At 33.5% G+C, this 21,101-nt stretch overlaps 2 protein-coding genes across 2 annotated transcripts; one reads left to right on the top strand and one right to left on the bottom strand.

Annotated features, from left to right (window-relative positions):
- Positions 1–738: 738 nt before the first annotated feature.
- On the top strand, positions 739–7,605 carry LOC102628200 (putative cytochrome c oxidase subunit 5C-4). The gene is made up of 2 exons (XM_006470216.3): positions 739–999; positions 7,206–7,605. The coding sequence occupies exon 2, from the start codon at positions 7,212–7,214 to the stop codon at positions 7,404–7,406; it is 195 nt and encodes a 64-aa protein (XP_006470279.1). The 5' UTR covers positions 739–999; positions 7,206–7,211; the 3' UTR covers positions 7,407–7,605.
- A 480-nt stretch (positions 7,606–8,085) lies between these two features.
- Positions 8,086–11,759, bottom strand: LOC102628493 (cysteine-rich receptor-like protein kinase 42). The gene is made up of 6 exons (XM_006470217.4): positions 10,825–11,759; positions 10,445–10,558; positions 10,001–10,351; positions 9,400–9,634; positions 8,974–9,118; positions 8,086–8,849 (listed from the first exon to the last, which is right to left on the bottom strand). The coding sequence occupies exons 1-6, from the start codon at positions 11,594–11,596 to the stop codon at positions 8,472–8,474; spliced, it is 1,995 nt and encodes a 664-aa protein (XP_006470280.2). The 5' UTR covers positions 11,597–11,759; the 3' UTR covers positions 8,086–8,471.
- Between the last annotated feature and the right edge of the window lie 9,342 nt (positions 11,760–21,101).

The following is a 21,101-nucleotide window of genomic DNA, read 5'->3' as shown; positions in this document are numbered from 1 at the left end:
ATGATTTTTAAAAATAAATATACACATGTTATATCATTATTTATTTATTGTATGACTGACATAGTATCTTTAATACATTTTATTTTGTACAAATTGATGTGGCATCAATTCATTAGTTGAATGAAAATACAAAATAATGAAAATAAATCATGTGGGTCAAGAGATATTTATTTAATCAATAAATTAATACAATATTAATTTATATAAAATAAATTTATACAAAAATTTATAACTATATCATTTTTTTTTTGTTTTGACCAAGATGTATCCTGGGGAGGGCTCCAACTGTGGGAGGCACCTTTAAGTCCGTACTACAACCCAGACTAGAAGTCTCCGCTCGAACCGAGAGGTACATGTTCTCCCAACAAAGACGACTTTCCTAAAACTCAAACTGGGGAGCAAATCCAATCAAGTTACTTAGGACTCCATTATCAATAAAACCAACACTTTGTTGATATTTATAACTATATCATCATTCCATAAAAAATCCCTAATTTTCTCGATTTCATTAGCCTAGAAAATATTAAAGTTCTTTACTTTTTTCCACCGTTTCAAAATTCAACTTAAAGCAAATAACCCAAAAATGCGAGAAGGTTCGTTCAGACGCATGGTAGACACGTGTTCGCCATGCGCTTTATTCCCGCTCGAAACCTCTACACTTATTAATATCTTCCCATTATATGCTTTCGAGTTACTTGCTATAATACTGTTACTGGTAAATACTTTTCTGAGGTTGTCCAACGTGGCATTTTATGAAGAACAGATCTACTGAATTTCATTTCCATGAACGGTCTTGATCTGGGTTGTGTTGCCCAGTTAGCGTCCCTCGTCGCACCATATATTATCGAATCAGTTTACGCTTGGGAACCTCTCTCTAGGATAAATATTTCGCTTTTACAAGTGACGTTTTCTGAAACATCTTCCTCCGTTTTTGGCGGGCGCTGTTTTTTTCTCTAATTCTCTTCAAGCTCTTAACTTGGTTCCCTCTGACAGTAATAGGTATGTATTCGCTTTAATTTATTCTTCTTGCTAATTGTTTCTTAACAAATTTAAGAAATAATTAATTTGTTTTTTCTTTTGAAAAATGATTGCATGTAATTAATGTAAGTAGTCAGTGGAACAAAATGAATTTTTTAAAAGGGAATCTAGCTTATAATTATTTGTAATTATATGATTTATTTCGTGGTTTTTGAAGTAATTTTGATTGGTGAACTGGTGTTATTTGATGAAAAAAGTATATGTTCTGTTAACGGTTAAAGGTGGTGTGATGTGAATTATAGTCAGTCATTTAGTTTTGAAAATTACCAGACGTACTTTGTTTTTGTGTGTGTGTGTGTGTTTGGGTAAAGAAATCTACTTAATTATGCTCTACATTTTACCTATTGCATGTCATGTGTCAGATTTGTTTGCATTTTAGTTTATATAAGACATAAAGACAAATAGCACACCCTTGAATGGTTGGCTTGGTTAGAAGATTCGGAGACTAACTGGGTAATGGGTCCAAGCCCTGGACAGTAGGAGATAAGGTTAGTTTATTTAAACAAATGTGCTTTGGAACCAGTATTTCTTTCGGGTACTCTGGTTAGATATGGTTATACGGATTAAAATCACTCTCATTATGGAGGCTGTAGTTATGAGGTGGCATTTAATTGTCTATTGTCCTTAGTACTGGCTTGATGGTCAAGTTGCAGGACAACTCATAAGCTAGGATATGCTTTGAGGCTATGGGTTAAAACTGATGATTTTCCTCTAGCAATCTAAGTTTTATTGATCTCATTTGAGTGTATGTGTGCGCATATTTTTTTAGCTGAACTTGCAATCTGGGATGAAGTAATGGAACTTAAGATAAAGTTTCACCTACTAGCCTAAGTAGAAGGAAAGATAAATTTTGGGCAAATATACCTCTTTTGCTCCCAAAGTAGAAGCAAAATAATGCTCAAGTAGAAGAGCATCAAGAAACATTGAAAAAAACGGTATGAAGGCTTGTTTTTTAGTTGAAATTTTTGTTGAATTACCAATTGAATGATCTTTTTCAAAACGTTGTAATTTTGTCTAACCTAAAACTTTATATAATAAAACTTTTGTCTAGTACATTTAAGAAGTTCTCAAGTTAGATCCTGTTCCATATTCTTGAAGGATAATTCATTAAGGTCAAAATAAATTACATATGTACCACTATTCCACTAATCTAATTGCAATGCGCAGACAACACATGCATATAATGTAATATAGTTCTGGTACATAGCATATTGTAAGAGCAAGCCAACTAGACGTTTCTCTTATACTCAATTAAGGCATATTAATATAGTTCTAGTACATAGCATATTGGCAAGAGCAAGCCAACCATATAAGAAGTTTCTCTTCTACTAATATAAGGCAGCTACTATGTGCATATATTAACATAAAGTAGCACTCTAATTGTTGTTGCTTGAAATTAGACATCTGCAAATAAGAACTAAGAAAAAACGTAAAAGTACAGGGTTAACTATGACAATGATCATCATGAGCCACCACCTCTGCATGTAGCTTCTGGTTATTAAGATTTTGTAGTTCGCTTTTTTTTTTTTTAAATGCATTTTCGGTAAGGGCTGATGCCTGCAGAGCTTTTGAATGCTTTTATTCTTTGCATTTCATCACAGTCAGGTGTCCAAAACCTATGGCATATGAATGAGTTAATATTTGGACTCACGCGCGCCATGGATAAGTCTACTAAATGAGTTAATTTCCACAAAGCGAAGTGATCAGCTAAGCTTACTAGATAAGTGCCCTTGAATGTGAGGGGTGTGTTAATGTTTAAATCCTAGCCAGGTTAAGTGGGGTAAGTTAACATATTGACGCTAGAGGACCTCGGTTGAGAGACTTGATGCTAAGATACTTGAAAATTTTATTGTTAAAAAAACTAATTTTACTATTAGATAATAATTATTGTAAAACAGATTTTATTAAGTCTATTTAACCATTTTACTTGTACGGAAAGCACTATTTAATCACACAACAAAGCCTTTGATGGAAAATTAAGTGTGTTTAAGCACTCTCTACACGAAGCACTTAGGGCGAAAATGGCTTCTAAAAGGAATCCAAAACTCACCCTTATTTAATAATAGAGTTCTCTCTTGTACATAGATGTAGGTGAAGGTTAAGTATTTTGATAAATTATGTATTTGATCTTTGGGAAAAGTTATAGGAAGGATGGTCTCAACACACCAATAAAAATATGCCATGGATTTCGGATTTTCTTAGTTATCCTAACCACTATCGTAATTTGTTGATTTTAAGGCGAATCTGAGGGTGGAAGAACTTACTATTTGGTTTTGAAGATTAGTCTTTAATGTGACAGTGGCAAGAGCTTACTGTTTGGTTTTGAAGATTAGTCTTGCTCACGTAACATCTTTTACAATTGTGGTGGATCCTGAGGACCAAGTGTTTTAGATAGATTTTGTGGGTAGAAAAAGGTAAACCTATCTAGAACAATGAATTTGTATTTTTAGGGGAAACGGGGTACCTCACTAGTTTGTTGTGTGCGGTGTATTTGAAATTCGGGGAGGTGCGAAGGGAAGAGGGAGTGGTAACAATGGTGAAAGGTTTAAACCAAGAGAGATGTCCTTCAAAACGAGTTCCACACCTGCAAAATAGTGAAATATAGGTTAGAGGTGAAGCCATGGTACCCCGACGTTCACACTCCGACGCTCAAGTTAGCAAACTCAAGCATTTTATGACAAAGAGAGCTTGCCAGTCTTCTGTAAATCAAGGTTTGAGGTTGAAGAAAACTTATTTTTGTGGAATGTGAGTGTTGGTGAGTGAAATGATGGTTGATGTGTGGTGGGTGATGTATGGTGTGGATATGTTGTTTGAAAATTTATAGCCTAATGGTGTGTGGCAGGAAATAGATGAGCAAGAAGAAGTTGGCAGCGAGGAGACGTCGTGCGGTTGAGACTAGTAGTATTGATAGCCCTCCCGCAGGATCTCCCTCCTACATTTCCATTAGTGAGGATGATGGGTCTTCCCATAGTGCCTCTAGGAGCAGTAACTCATATTCCGAGCTTTCTCCCTCTGGGAGTGTTTTTCGTATCAGCCCGCGTTTTTTCGGTAAACGACCAACCCAGCATCTTCGAAAAAGAGGTGAGTCATCCAAACCCATAGTTTAGACTCATTCCTCGGATTGGCCTCTCAAGTCTCCCTCTACCCCGATTTTAAAATCCGGTAACCTTTATTCGCTAGGCGCTAGGAATGCTACTTTAGGGGATTTAGAGCATATTAGAACTCGATACAATATTCCTCTCTCCGTCCCACTTAGGGTATCCCGTGTGGATGAGCGACTTGAGTGTTTTTTATCTGACGGGATTGCTCTTAACATTGATATCTTTGATCTTGGACTCCGCTTGTTCTTCCAACCTTTTTATGTGAGGATGTTTAGTTACTTGGGGGTGGTTCCTGGGCAGCTGTCTCTTCGAGGGTGGATGATACTTACAGGCTTGCAGGTGTTGTGGTTGGAAGTATTGAGGCGTGATATTTTTATTCGGGAATTGATGGGCCTTTATCAACTCAAAAAGTCCAAAGGTCCTTCAATTGCTTACTTTCTGCTTGGGGTGACCATGACAATCTCGTAAAGGAGGATCCTGCCTTGAAGAAGGGTTACAAAAAGGGGTGGTTTATTGTTGAAGGCAACTGGTGGATAGAGACTTTAGGTGACAATGACAACTCTGTGGAGGTTCTAAATTCTTTCAGTGAAGACTATGAGTATATCTCTTGTATTTATTCTTTGTTCTTTAATATAATTCTTCGCCTAAATATCTTGTTTAATCTTGGATTCTCAATGGTTTCATAGGCGTGACATGGGTTAAAAGGTCATGCCCAATTCAGGAGGTGGGGGAAGAGGTGAAGAAGTTTGTGGAGAAGCTTCGAGGTGTACAGAGGGGTAGTGATGTGTTGGAGGAGAGCAGGTTGGGGAAAGCGGGGCTGATCAATAGAGGTTTTCCACCTGCTTTCGATGGTGATTCATGTATGATTTGAGTGTTGGGGGGTACCCTATTATTATCTATGGGACTGGGGTACCCCGTTACCACCGCGTTCTTTATTTGGCTTTTCTGCTTTTTGCTTCCCGCTTTTGTGTTTATAGTATTTAGCGCTTGTCTGGCTAACATTACACCAAACATGACCCTTTAGCCTATGTCACGCCTGTGAAACCATTGAAAATCCAAGATTAAACAAAGATATTTAGGCGAAGAATTACATTAAAGAACGGAAAATAAATATAAGAGAGATACTCACAGTCTTCACTGAAGGAATTTAGAACCTCCACAGGGTTGTCATCGTCACTTAAAGTCTTTATCCACCACTTGCCTTCAGCAACAAACCATTCCTTTTTGTAACCATTCTTAAAGGCGGGATTCCCTCTTACGAGATTGCCATGGTCCCCCCAAGCAGAAAAGTAAGCAATTGAAGGACCTTTGAGCTTTTTGAGTTGATAAAGGTCCACCAGTTCCCAAATAGAAATCACACCCCAATATTTCCAACCACAACACCTGCAAGCCTGTAAGTGTCCTCCACCTTGAAAGAGACAGCTGCCCATGGGCCACCCCCAAGTAACTAAACATCCTCACATAGAAAGGTTGGAGGGGCAAGTGGAGTCCAAGATTAAAGACGTCAATGTGAAGAGCAATCTCATCAGATAAAAGACAATCAGGTCGCTCATCCACACGGGGTACCCTAAGTCTGATAGAGAGAGGAATATTGTATCGGGTCCTAATCTGCTCTAAATCCCCTAAAGTAGCCTTCTTAGCGCCTAGCGAATAAAGGTTACCAGATTTTAAAATCGGAGCAGAGGGAAACTTGGGAGGCCGATCCAAGGAATGAGCCTGAACTGTGGGTTTGAATTACTCACCTCTTTTTCAAAGATGTTGGGTTGGTCGTTTACCGAAAAAACGCGGACTGATACGAGAATTACTCCTAGAGGGAGGAAGCTCGGAATATGAGTTACCGCTCCTAGAGGCACTAGGGGGAGACCTATCACCCTCACTAATGGAAATGTGGGAGGGAGATCCTGCGGGAGGGCTATCAACACTACCTGCCAACTTCTTCTTGCCCATCTACTTCCTGCCACACACCACTAGACCACAAATTCTCAAATAACATATCCACACCATACATCACCCACCACACATCAACCATCATTTCACTCACCAACACTCACACTCTACAAAAATAAGTTTTCTTTAACCTCAAACCTTGATTTACAGAGGACTGGCAAGCTCTCTTTGCCATAAAAAGTTTGAGTTTGCTAACTTGAGCGTCCGGGTACCTTGGCTTCACCTCTAACCTATATTTCACTGTTTTGCAAGCGTGAAGCTTGTTTTGAAGGACATCTCTCTTGGTTTAAACCTTTCACCATTGTTACCACTCTTTCTTCCCTTCTCACCTTCCCGAATTTCAGATACACCGCACACAACAAACCAGTGAAATACCCCGTTTTTCCTGCAAATACAAATTCATTGTTCTAGATATGTTTACCTTTTTCTACCCTAAAATCTGTCTAAAACACCAGGTATACCTGAAGCTAAGAGATTACATGCTTCTACTCCTAAGTAGACAAGAAAGCTCCCAGTAGAAAGTGAATTGTTCCCTGAATCACATTCATCATATTCTTTGACTTACAGTGAAGTGGTTTTGCAGATGATGTGATATGTGCATCATTGTACTAAAATGATTTAAGCAAATGATCTAAGATAGAGGTTATGACGGCTTGGTTTTGGTTCAGAATTTGTTCTTTTTATGACTTAGTTAGTTGGTTAATATGCCTTTAATTAATTAATGTACCAAATACGTATCACCTCTGCCTTATTCTGGCCCTTTACCTTGGAACCCTTTGATGGCTTGCACACAGGGTTTCAAAACCCCCAAATATATAGCACTCTCTTGGTAAAAAATGGAGTGGAAGTAATTAGCATTAAGGCTATCTCTTGATTTTTAATTTCTATGGACTCTGGTTAATATGCTAGTTACTTTCTACAGAGTTAGACAGAATCGTTAATGTTTATAATGTTGCTGTTGTGGTAGACATAAATATTCTTTTGCATTTCTTCATCATGTTAAGTTCTTTGAGTCAAGTGAATTTGTTAGAATGTTGTTACTGGAAATTAATTACTTACTGTCTTATATCTATCTTGGTTATTGAGAAATGAATTTGAAACATGGTGTGGAAATTGCAGAAGGAAATGGCTGCGCATAAGATTGCACATGCTACTTATCAGGGTCCCAGTGTGGTGAAAGAGATTGTCTATGGGATATCTATCGGCCTCTTTGCTGGAGGATTGTGGAAAATGCACCAATGGAATAACCAACGCCGAACGCGGGAATTTTACGATCTGCTCGAGAAAGGTGAAATTAGTGTTGTGGTCGAAGATGAGTAGGATGATGTATCTTTAGTTAGTCAGCAAGAGCTACTTTAAGAACATATGTTGTTTACCTGATGTGCCTGCAGAATATGCTGGCAGGTCGAAGTTTCTATCAATTTGAAGAGTAATATGATGGTTTGTTGTTGACTGTTTAGACAATTTAAGTTTCACAAATATTATCAAGAGTATTAAAGAAAATTGGCCGCGTTGTTCATTTTTCTCCCTTGATTTTGTATGTTTTTAATGGGCTAGCCTGGATTTTGTTTAAAAGTAAGGGAGTAAGTTGACTATAGATAATTGATCTAAGGTAATCCAGATTGTATCTTTCATTTTTGTCGTGTTGTCTTTTTCTTTTGGAATGATAATAATAGTTGATGTGGAGCCCCCAATCAATCAATTACAGAAGAGTGGATTAGGTCGGGCCTCATTCTTTGATCGCGGGACCAAAACTAAATTAGATGGATCCGAATTTATTGAGGCCACATGCAAATCCCATCTGGCATTCTAGAACTGTTAGGTGAACAATGTCAAGGGTGTGTCATTGCCACGTGACCCGGCATATAGGGATAGTATGAGTCGACGAGTACACATCAACTATTTATTTGTTAACCACTACCTGTAAACAGCCCAATTTATTTCTGAAAACTAACTGCTGCTCGTACAATTGTCAATTGGGTCAAATACAAAATCCTCATAAGATCAGAATAATAATGCCTTTTTGATTAGTTGGGTGGGATGACATCGTATTTATGACGCATACATAAAAATTGCATTGTGCAAGTGTTACTGAGAAGAGTCCGGCTACAATGGAAGCATTCCATTAAACGTGTAATCTTCTAATTTATGAAATAACGAATACAAGAAAAGATATATTTATGTTCTTCAGACCACGGCTAAATGTGAAAAATCATACTTGCATTTTTAGGCCACTGCTGAGTGTTAAAAAAATTCACTTTTATTCAGGCTGATTTATCAATTAATTAGATCGCTTCCCTGTGCAAGACCACCATGAAGATAGCTGCAAATAAAATCTTTTGATTTTGATATCTCTTGATGTTATAAAATTTCCAGTCTGAAAATCTACTTCTGGGTTAATTCTCTACTCCTTGAATGTGCGTCTGAGCTATGAGTACTTGATGACTCAGAAGAACTGTAAGACACCTCAATTCTTTTTGCTACATTTGATATGAAACTGTTTGCGCTACAAGACCTTGATGAATTTCCTGGCTCCATCACACTTGAATTCAGAAAGGGAGGCTGACTTGGGGTTGGAATCTCGCACACTTTGTTGGTCAGCAACATTATTGCTTGTGCCATTGATGGTCTTAAGGCAGCTGCGGCTTGTGTGCACAAAAGACCAATTTGAAGCACATTACATACTTGCTCTGCGGGAAAATCATCTTTCAGGTTAGGATCAACAGCTTCAACCAATTTATTTGATCTGTAAAGTGTCCACACCTGGGGCGAAAATGGAACAAATCTTGCATTAACAACATTAAAATAGTCAAGAGTAAAGTTTTTCTGTATTGTGCGACGTGGGGTTCCGATGACTTAAAAGTGATAGGTGAAAATTTAGCCTTACTCTTTGTAGAGGGGAAGCAGAGTCCTGTGAGAATGCATTGCTTCTTCTACCACATACAATCTCTATAATCAGTATTCCAAAGCTATAAACATCTGCTTTCTCTGTAAGCTGTCCTCGAACAAGGTACTCAGGAGCCATGTAGCCACTGCATCACCAAATGAAGCAATGTTAAAAATATAAAATCGAAAAAAGAATTAATTTGCTATTTGACTTGTAGAAAAATCCTTCCCAAGCAGGACAACATCAATCCATGAAATATGAAGATCATATTGTGTTCTGCGTTGCAGTGAGAATACTTCTACAACAAGATATCATACAATGTTATGTATACATTAGCTTTTGATGTAATGTCTAAAGAGAGATCCGACTAATGTAAAAATCAACAAGGAAAAATGCAATTACTGCTGATATAAGAGCCTCTCTTACAGTGTGCCAGCAACTGCCGTACTAACATGAGTCCTGTCAGCAGCAAAACACCGAGCAAGCCCAAAATCTGCAATCTTTGGAGTAAAATCCTTATCGAGAAGAATGTTGCTGGTCTTAATGTCCCTGTGGATTATTCTGGTCTCCGAACCGCCATGAAGATATGCAAGCCCTTCGGCGGTTCCAAGAATGATGTTAAACCGCTTATTCCAGTTTAGAAGTTTCGTTTTGTTCTTATCTGCAAAGAACAGAAGAATTATCATGCCGCACATTCATTGATATCTGAGAAATCTTGGATTAGATGATATTTTTAACCCATACAGAAACATTTGTTAGTCATCATAAAGGATTGAAGATACTAATATCAGATAATAACTGCATAGGTTCTTCAGCCACTCATAGTTTAACATTATAACTAAACTCGGTAACTTAGTAGCACTCAACATTGCAAATTATAGATAAGCATATGAATTGAAATTAAAGAATGCTGTGATGGTGGATGGGTACATGATACATGTTACTTTAGAAAAAAATCCAAGTGTTTGATGAAGATAAATTCAGAAAGCGAATTGCATTTAAAATACTGCAAGGAATAAACAATTACCGAAAATGAATTGATCGAGGCTCCTGTTTGGAACATACTCATAAACCAAGAGGCTCTCGGGGCCTTCAATGCTGCAACCAAGAAGCTTGACAAGGTTCTTGTGTTCAATGCTGCTGATCAAATTTACCTCATTAAAGAACTCATCTACCCATTGCCTCGTATTGAAAATCAATCTCTTGACAGCAACAGTTGTCCCATTTGGAAGACTCCCCATATACACAGAACCAGCTCCTCCTTGTCCTAGTTTCTTTGAAGGATTGAAATAATTGGTTGCCTTCTCCAAGGTTTCATATTTGAAACTCAGACAAGATTTTTTAATAGAAGTTGCATATAGTCCAAGATTATTGCGGTCTAGATGACACAAGAGAATACTAATACGTGAGAACGCGAACGCAAAAAGTGAATAATTGCTAACACTTATTGCAATGGTTTTCAAAACTGTACCTTCCTTCATCTTCGACAATCTAGCATAGGCAGCATAAGCAGCAAAGAGAGAGAGCATGAGGAATGCAGTTGTTGACAAAACAATAGCTATCATGACTCCTAGTCGAGAAGACCCTGATAAAACATAATGAAATAATCGAATCATCAACAAGAAGATGATACAGATAAACAGAACCAATCGCGCCCAACAACCAAAATACACATAGTAAACTTTGCAGAGACACTAAGTAAATGAACAATTGACTAGAACATCCAGAAATGATTCATTTAAGTGACCCTAACTTCATTCCCCTGCATACAAGAAACTCCAATAATACAAGAAACACCAATAAAGATAAAAACTTTGATTAAAATTGATAAAACATAAAAAAAATAAATACCACGATCATCTCCAGTTTCATCATCATGATTGAAAAATTTGTCGGTTGAGTATCTCAAATAGCAGCCAGCATTGAAGCCCCTGCCTTCTTTCCTCATCCTGCAACTTCTTCTAACTCTCATTCCAGCCTTATCCAAACACTCTCGACATCCATCTCTTCCAAGGCTCTCCCAACACTGTGCCAATGCATAAACACCCATCACTTTGACAGCGCCAAACCCTCCTCCTTTCTCAACAGCAATTCTCGACACGTTCCCGACAGCATACCCGACACTCTCAACAAACCCATCAACAGCATCATTTTCGTTTTCATTTTCAACAGTTGCGTTCTCGGCACTACACTTGACGTCGTCAAGAGAAGGCGAAACGGACTCCTGGTAGAAGCTGTAGATGTCGTAACGGAGGAAGCAGCCGTCGAAAAAGATGGTGGCGGAGAGGGAAGGGAGGCAGCGGGGGAGCTTGGTGCGGGAGGCAGCGAAGCAGAGGAGGCAGTCAGTATGAGAGAGATCAAGGTGGCACTGAGCCAATGCGTAGATAGGAACGTATGGCGTTTTGTTTAGATTGAAGGTGGCGAAATGGGTGTTGGCGGTGATGAGCTGTGAGAGAATTTCCATTTCTTTGACGAAAGCTGGGACGAAGTTTGAAGTTTTTGATTTGTTGGCGCTGCAAAAGATGGTCGGTTCTGAGATTCGTGGATCAGATAAACAGAGACGAAACATGATGATGATGATGGTGATGATGAACAGGAAGAGCCATTGATGTGGGAAATGCATGTGGGTCAGTGGGTAGCTGCTGCTTTATCTCTGCTTGCTTGTGTTTGGATGTGATGGTGATGATGACGAAGTGAAGCTGTAGGGAAAGTAATGAGAGAAAGAAGAAGAAGAAGAAGAAGAAGACGAGAGTGTGATTGTGTGAACTGATAAAGTGGAACTAAAAGTTTCTTCTTGTACTTTGCTGGCTTGTTGTCTGAGGCTCTGAGATCTATGTTCCTTGTTTTGGTTAATAACATGAGATCCCCTTAATATTTATATTTTTTAAATAATTGTATAGTATATATACTTATAACAAATTAGTCCAATATGAATACGGATCAACATCCTTTGTGGAGACATCAAATTTATCCGCCGTGGGTATTTACTTTAATGGTATTGCTCATGAAAGTTTCAATCCATGGATTTAGACGGCACATTTCTAGATTTCAACATGAAAAAGATATTTGCAGTCGCGGATGAAGTATGTGATCATTGGGGTGCTATAGCCCACGCTGGTTAAATTTTTTTTTAAGATTTTAGGTTTCCAATTAGCTCTCATTAAATCTATTAAAATATTTTTGATAAATTTATGAACTTATAAAATTTAAACTTTAAGAATTATATAAACATGTGCTTCAATTAAAAATAATGATAACCTATTATACAAAACATTTTCCATTCCCAAAAATAAGATTAATTCTTTCAGTTTTTACAGTAATAGTAGATATAACAAAATTTGTGAAGAATCATCTTTGGAACCGGATATATGAATAATAGCTTAGTTGTTTATGTAAGAAATGACACATTTAATAATATTGATAATGAATTTATTGCATCATATTTTCAAAATATGAGAATGCATTGAGAACAATTATAAATGTATTAGCAAATATTTTATATATATTTAAAGTCTTAATTTTAAAATTTTACTATTATCTAATCTATAAATTATTTTTTTATATCTGCCACTGGATATTTGTGCCTTAAAAAAAGGATCTAGAGTTTTTACAATAAATGATTGTAATATTTACTATTTTATTGAATATATAGTAAGAGCTTATCTTTGGTTTAATCCACATTAAGATATTTCTTTTAATAAAATATGTACAAATTAACATGATGAGTTCATGTTTATGTTTATAAAATAATCATACTAATTTAATTATTCGGAATTTACTACATTTACGATGAGACAAATAAATATTTCATTTTATGAGAATTCAAGATACAAAAATAAATTAGTACAATATTATACATAAGATTAAATTACAATACAATAACCTTAGAATATGTTATTTATGATGTCTTGTTGGTCAACTCGATGATATATTTTCCTACACAATAATATCTACGTAACTCATTTCTTTATTATTGTATTTAGGTTAATTGATATTACTAAATATTTAATAGGTATCTGACGACTATACTTATCGAAAGGCTTGTCAAAATAAGGATGAAAACACAACTACATGTTTGAACCGTCTCTTTAAACTCCTAGGAGTTGCTAATTTTAAACAAATAATTATTTAGTGCAAACAGAGAAGTTATGTCCTTGAATGCGAAATTATAAGAAGTTAGGGACACATATGTTATTATCTTTGTCTTTTTATTTGTTTCATTTTTTTTTTGGTTATTTCCCAATTTTGTGGGAGACTTTTGGGAGGAGGGGTCGGTTATGGTGGGTGAATTGTATTGGTATTTTAATATTTTCAATAAACTTGTGCTATTTCCACGTTCCTCTTTTTTTTTTTTTTTAATTTTATTCCACATTCAAATTCTTTTTCAACTTTACTTTCGGCGAGTAAGCAATTTTTTTCAAATAGAAATTTGTCGGCTGTTTGTACATCGCAATTTTTATGGTATGGGAACTGTGTAATTGGCTTCCATTCCGAGTAATAATATTTCATCAATTATGTGAATAATAGTATTTTTGTTACCCTGTGTAAGATCTGAGGGTTATGCTATTTGTGAGGAGGTGAAATAAAATTTTCAAAATAAAATAAAAGCATTTAAATTGATTTATTTATTCAACTGAAATTGGGGCCTAGTCATACTAAAGCTTGCTCAATACCTCAAATTGAATAATAATGAGCTTTGCGAAATTAATTGTTATCATTTGGCACCCGCAGTGACACTAATCTATTCTTTTATTTCACACAATCAAATCTCCATTAATTGGATGTCGGAATATCGTTCTGCCTTGTCATCTTGTCCTCTTTATTTTTCTTGGCTTCTTGCTCTTCGAGTCAAATTTTAGATCCAAGTTCTGTTGAATTCTGAAACATAGGGGTGGGTTAAAAAAAAAATTATTATCCACCAAAAAAAAATTGAACAAAACCATTGATTGAGTTGGATTCGATTGACAAAATTAGAAAAAAAAAAAAAACTGACTGATTTATATGAAATTTTTTTTTAAAAACTACAAAAATAAAAAAAGAAGTGTAAAGAAATTTTATTATTAAAAATGAAAAAAATAGACCAATTTAACTCTATTATAATTATTTAAAAATCGACCGAACCAATCGAGGAATTAACTACAAAATAATAATAAGAAGAAGAAGAAGAAGTAAGAATCATATGCGCTTGGGATTTGGGAATCCTTTTTGAAATTGTTACCAAAAGCACTCTAAAAGGTTACAGATCAAAAGATTCAAAACCAGTTGTCTTTTGACTCTTTTCTTCCTTTTTTTTGTTTTTTTTCAGAAAAAATCATATTACAATTACAGCAAAAATTAAAAGAAAAAAAAAATGTCAGCCACTTAGTTATGACTCAACCGATATTAACAAATAGCAAGACAATCAAAAGTCTTCTCCGCAAAAAAGTATAGATCAATTACACCATATCGCTTTTATTATTACAATAAAAAATCTATCACACCTATTTGATAATTATTATAACAATAAAAAATGGTCTTAATTCCTAATCTTAACTTTGTCATAATGTAATGGAATTTATTTATCAATATTAAGAAGAAACTCCCCTATCAATACACACGTTAGATTTAAACTTATTTACCCAAGTGTTAAATTCGGAAGAAGGTGAATTACCACATAATTATTTAGTTGGTAATTTTCTTTTATATATATAGGGATAAATGAGAAAAGGTCTTTCGTTTTTTTTTTCCTCTTAATTACTTGGTAGAGGAAAGTGACATGTCAAAAAGAAATCATGGTTGCTTAAAAACATATGCTTCTTGGTGGCTACACAAACTTGATCATATTTTTCATGTAAAATGGCTGAAAAAGGGCCGCCGCTGTGTAGAAACTTTTTAATATATCTCCATTACAAAGTCAGTGCAATAATAATTATTCTCTTGTTACAATCATTATATATATATATATATATATATATATATATATATTTCACACACCACACGGCGCACACGTTCCTTGATTGCTACTTGCCAGCATATTTCTCTTTATTTTTCTTGATTTCATATCTATTTTAACTTGCAAAGCTAGTAAAAGGTCTATGCCCACACTGAATGCTGATGCATATATAACAATTTATATCCATCCAACGTAGACAATAGTAGTTGCACATAACTGTGCACCAATATCATCATCATGTCGGCGAGATTGGATTTCAACATTTTTATTTCTTGTTCTAAGAAACTTGATGGATCAAATGGATTAAACAACAGTTTTTTTTTCATTATTGTAATGGGATTGTGCTGATCTAGTTCAAGAATGATAAGATTTTATTGAAGTCTGAAAAAATTATTAAACCATTTGTTTTAATAGTATAATACAATTAATATGTTATTAAATTATGTGATTTAATAGGTTTCGTGGTCATTACCATATTAAACCACACGGTTTAATAACTTTTTCAGATTTTAACAAATTCAAAATCTTAAATTGAAACACTTCTTCGTGATGAGATATGTAAAAAAGAAAAATTTTGGTTTCAGACAGTCACAAGGGGGTAAAAAAGGGTTTAGTTGAGTGGCAATTGTGTTCAGAAATTTTGCATCATAGTCTGGTCTGGGACCAATAGGTAAGTTCAGAAATTACCTGTTGAAATCCAATTATTTAAAGGGTTAAAATGATATTGGGTATCTGTTCCGATTCAGTCAAGAGTTATTTCCACATGGAGATTTATTTTATATGATAATATCTGTATTTTGTTGTCCCATTTTACACACCTTTACAAAATTTCTTATGCATTGCTGTCCCTTTTTACAGACCTTACCAAATTTCTTAGGAGCTAATAAATTTTGATTGCGCCGAGTGAAATCATAACTTTTGAATTTCACAACTTCATTATTATTGGCCTCCAGAAAACTTAATTGGACACCAACAGTTATCATTAGGAAACAAAATTTTCCAACTTGTTTTTGATAAATTTCTTTCTTCCTTGAAACACCTTTACTTAGGAGGTTCAGATCTCAGCAAGGCTGCGGCATGTTGACATGTAATTTTTTTTTTTTTTAAATAATCAACATTCTCTTGCTGATAGAGAGAAAAGAGAGAGGATTCATTCTATCAAACAAAACTTTCTGCAAACCTATCCTTAAGTAATGCAATAAAGAGAGAGAGACACTAAAGATTCAGAAATTGATCACTTAGAAACAACCTAACTTTGGTAATAATAATAATCCCCTAACAAAAACAAATCAGCTGTTGAACATTGCTCTCAGCCGGTACTTTATACTCTATCAACTTCTGCCTTCAATATCATGCCCTCATCTTAATTGATTCCTGTCTCTGATATCTTCAACAACCTTATCAAGTGACGTACACTTGGCTGAGAACTTCAATCATACATCCATAGTCGCCCTCCTCGCACAGTATAGCTTCCTTGAAAGAATTCGTGTCCCCGTTTAACAAACCATGGCTTCCCGTATTCAGTCCCATGGAGCAAGCGAAGATAAATTGACATCTTTTTGATAAATCCTTAATTAATCAATCGAATGGATATTATTGTATATATGTAATAAAAAAATATTTTATATAAATGTTTCTTTATAAATGTGTAAATAAATTTTATTCAACATTATGTTTAATTTAGTTGTTTATATTCTTATAGTAGTTTAACAATAAAATTTACTAAATACACATGATTGCTTTCAAAACTCATAATGTTTTTAAAAATAAATTTGACCAAATATTTAATTGATTATCTTCACAGCTGATTATTTATACAACACAGTTAACAGCAAATATTTTAAAAGTCACAATATCGGTAAACCAGTCCCTAATAGATTATATGAATTGGATTGATACTTTTTAACAAGCTTTGCGATTTCTAAGCTCACATTATTTCACATTCAAATTTTTTGAAATTCTATTTTCAGCAAGCAAGCAATTTTTCATATAGAAATTTGTCCGTTGTACATCAATTTTTAATGGGAATTGTGTAATTATCTTCCATTCCAAGTAATATTTCATCCCTTATATATGAGAAAATGCTCGTTTAGTCATTCTATTTTGAGTGAAGTGCTTGTTTAGTCATTTTATTTTAAAAAATGCTTCAAGATACTCCTACTGTAGACACACACACACCCCTGTCATTCTTGCTCTTATTTATTTATTACTTTTACAATACACACTTCCAACAATATTCTTAGTGACATTAATGAAAAAAAAACACTATTAATTTATCAAATTGACATTGAAATAAAAATTAAGGTAATTTTTTTTATTATTTAACACTTTAACTAAAATGAAAATTAAAGTAATTTTTATTATTATTTTACCTTTAGGATTAATTTTGTGACTTAATTTTTTTTATAGATAATTATTAGCAAGACAACCAGGTATTAAACGCACCTTAATTTGGCTGGTATTAATTGACTTATAAATATTTATTAGAAAGATTGTTGCAAGCATATGAAAAATATTAGTTCTTTTGGATTGATAATTATTGGTCAATTTGCTAATTAAATTTTTTATGGGTAAATTAATTAATGCTCTCGAGATTGTAGTACGTAATCGCAAAGAAAAATAATGGTGAAAGTGTCATATATTTAACAATATAAGTGTCGTGAATTATTTTTTCAAAATATGGGACTAAACAAGCACTTAACTCAAAATATAGCAACTAAACAAATAGGAAAATTATCAGCCATATATCCTTAAATGACACCAGTATCAAACGTGTTACAACACTTTTCAAGTATATCACTTGTATACCCTAAGTTGACAATACACTTCTGCCGTCCACAAATCCGTTAATTGCAGTTTGCAAGCACTGACATCATAAGGGTAATCTAGTTTTTTTTTAAAAAAAGTGATATATCATCCCATTTACCTAGTAAACAATGACATGTCATATAATATATATTGATAAAAATAACATGTCACCCCATTTATTATAATTGTTAATAATTGCTAAAAAAAACTACTTTACAATCGAATCTACTCCAAAATTTAACCTAAATTTTTGAAGATCTATTCCTCCAAGCTCCAATTGAAATTTTTTATGATATAATATGTATAATTGTAAATAATATGTTGTTAATATTTTTTTATGGTATAATATGAATTTTTTTACAGATAATTGTTAATAATATGTACCATTAATAATTCATATATTTTTATATAAAAAAATGTATTGTTCATAACAAAATAAAAAAAATTGTGTATTGAAAATTTACGTTAATTTTTGGGTTAAATTTATCTTTTTACCTCATTTTGAGTTTCAAGGGCGAAATAATCAATTTACCACAATTCTGTTAACTTTCTAATGGAAGTTAACGGATTGATGGACGACAGAAGTGTTTTATCAACTTAGGGTATACGAGTGATACACTTGAAAAGTGTTGTAGCACGTTTGATACATGTGTCATTTAAGGGTATATAACTGATAATTTCTCAAACAAATATTTACCTCTTATATAAATATATGTGAATAATAAATGTAGTATTTTTGTAACCTTATGTAATATCGAAGGGATATGCTATTAGTGAAGAGGTCAAATAAAATTTAAAAAATAAAACAAAAACATTGAGTTGATTTATTTATTCAACTAAAATTGGGGCCTAGTCATTTTAAGGCTTGCTCAATACCGCAGTTGAATAACAATGAACTTTGCAAAATTAATTGTTTTCATTTAGCACCGGCAGCGACAATATTTATTCTTCATTTCACAAAATCAAACCTCCATTGATTATATGTCACTATTGTTCTGCGTTGTCAAATTTTCTTTTTTATTTTTCTCGAATGAACTTTGCAAAATTAATTGTTGTCATTTAACCCCCCGACAGTGACAATATTAATTCTTCATTTCACAAAAATCAAACATCCATTAATTATATGTCGCTATTGCTCTCGGTTGTCAACTTTTTTTTTTTCTCGGCTTCTTAGTTCAACGTTCTGTTGAGTTCTAAAAATGGAATTAGCTAACAAAAAATTCAATAAGAATCATATGCGCTTGAATATCAATTTTGAAATTGTTACCAAAAGCAATCTGAGATTACAAATCAAAAGATTCAAAGTCCCAGTTGTCTTTTGACTCTCTTCCTTTTTTTTAAAAAAAAAAAAATATCATATCATATATTCATCTCACAATTTAAAAAAAAAAAAATGTCAACGACATACTGGATCAACTCTCTTATGTTTTTGGCTCGACCGATATCAAGAAAACAATCAAAAAAGAAAAAAAAAAAACTTTCGACACAAATTTAGGTTAATTTATTACTATAAAAAATCTGCCATGATCTATTAATCTTAATTCCGTTATAATGCAGTCCCAATACCTGAGTGTTAAACATGTTTATTTTTCAATATTAAGAAGAAAATTCCCCTATAAATACACACACTTTAGATTTAGACTTATTTACACAAATATTGAATCCGAAAGAAGATGAATTATGTTACCACATAATTATTAACTTGGTATTTTCCTAACCCATTTTATTAAAAGTGAAGGAAAATGGTTTATAAAAAGAATCATACATCTCTTCAAAGTTGGCATATCAGCACTATACCAGTTGATAAGGTCTCTTTGAGATGCAGAGACAGGTAGGGAGGATTTTTTTGCTATCAATAATGAATAGCAAAAGTTATCTTAGTTGAGAAGTCCAATGTCCTGGCCCTTCATCCATTTCCTTGATGCTACAATTTAACCCCAATTGAATGCTAAAAATGTACATTAGCTAAAGCTAGTGATTATTTGTGCATTAAAAAATAACCTAGTAACTAAGAACTCAAATATTATGGTCAACTATGATTAGTCATATCTGGTAGCTGAATTCTGAGCCAGGAATGCCAGGAACAACGAAACCAGGCATGACAATGGCATCATCAAAGAGATTTGAAAAATAAAATTTTCACTCTTCCAGTTTACGAGGAATATTATAAATTTCAGTATGCACAGCAGCTTTTCAGGTTCGAGCTCTGGATCAATGATGATATAAAATAAAGCTTAGACCCTATAAATTTCAGTATGCACAGCTGCTGCTGTAACTTACACCCTATGCAAAAATCAGTTTATGCAATATAACTCAGTTTATATTGCAGTCTAGCTCAAACTGGGCAACTAATACATGCTTCAATAGTTCAATTATGTGCTCAAAGCCACCAGACTGCTTGTGAGAGTAGACACACCCAATAAAGATATACGTAAAAGAGAAATTATCATTGTACCACTTCTGCTTTATCTTATATTCATCTAACCACCACAAAATTTTAATATGTTCTCTGCACCACCTTTTTTTTTTTTTAATTTGTATCAACTAACCACTTTTGAATTAACACTATTAAATAATTTAAACGAAATGATAATTTTACCCCTAAATAAATTAAAAGACCATTTTATTTTACAAAACTTTGAAAAATAAGAAAATTATAATTATAAAAATACCCCTAAATTTAATAAAAATAAATTCCAAATAGACGTGCTTAGCTGATTTTTATTAAATTTATATTTTGTAAAATTTTAATAATTACCTTATTTTTATTAAAAATTTATAATTTTTCAAAATCTTATTAAAATTACTGAATTATTTATTAAAAATAAATCCCAAAATTTTAATAATTTAGGAGACTTTTATTAAATCCCAAAATTTTGTAATTATTTTTTTAATTATAAATTTTATTTAGATTTTTAATAAAAATAAAATTCTAATTTTGGGATTTATTTTTAATTAAAATTAGGGTTAATTTTTAATTATAATTATTTTATTTTTCAAAACATTTAAAAGATAAAATGTTCTTTTAATTTATTTAGGGGTTAAATTGTTATTTCGTTTAAATTATTTAATGGTGTTAGTGCAAAAGTAGTTAATTGATACAAATTTAAAAAGAAAGGTGGTGTAGAGAACGTGTTGGAATTTTGTCGTAGTTGGATGAACATAAGATAAAATAGAGGTGGTGCAATAATAATTCCCCTACATAAAATTCATAATTCATAGACTTAAGAAGCTAATTTAAAAGTATTATTTTTTTGGGTATAACAACCCTGTCCAAAACTTTCAGATCTGCAATTATCCAATTCAAAAATTTGTATCATGGTTACATAAATCCAAAAATAGAAATTCCAGTTTCCACAATCAGGGGAAACAATAAGGAATTTGTATT

The sequence above is a fragment of the Citrus sinensis genome, chromosome 2 (genome assembly GCF_022201045.2).
Source record: "Citrus sinensis cultivar Valencia sweet orange chromosome 2, DVS_A1.0, whole genome shotgun sequence".
NCBI classification, from domain to species: Eukaryota; Viridiplantae; Streptophyta; class Magnoliopsida; order Sapindales; family Rutaceae; genus Citrus; species Citrus sinensis.
This window is presented reverse-complemented; position numbering and strand designations above follow the sequence as displayed.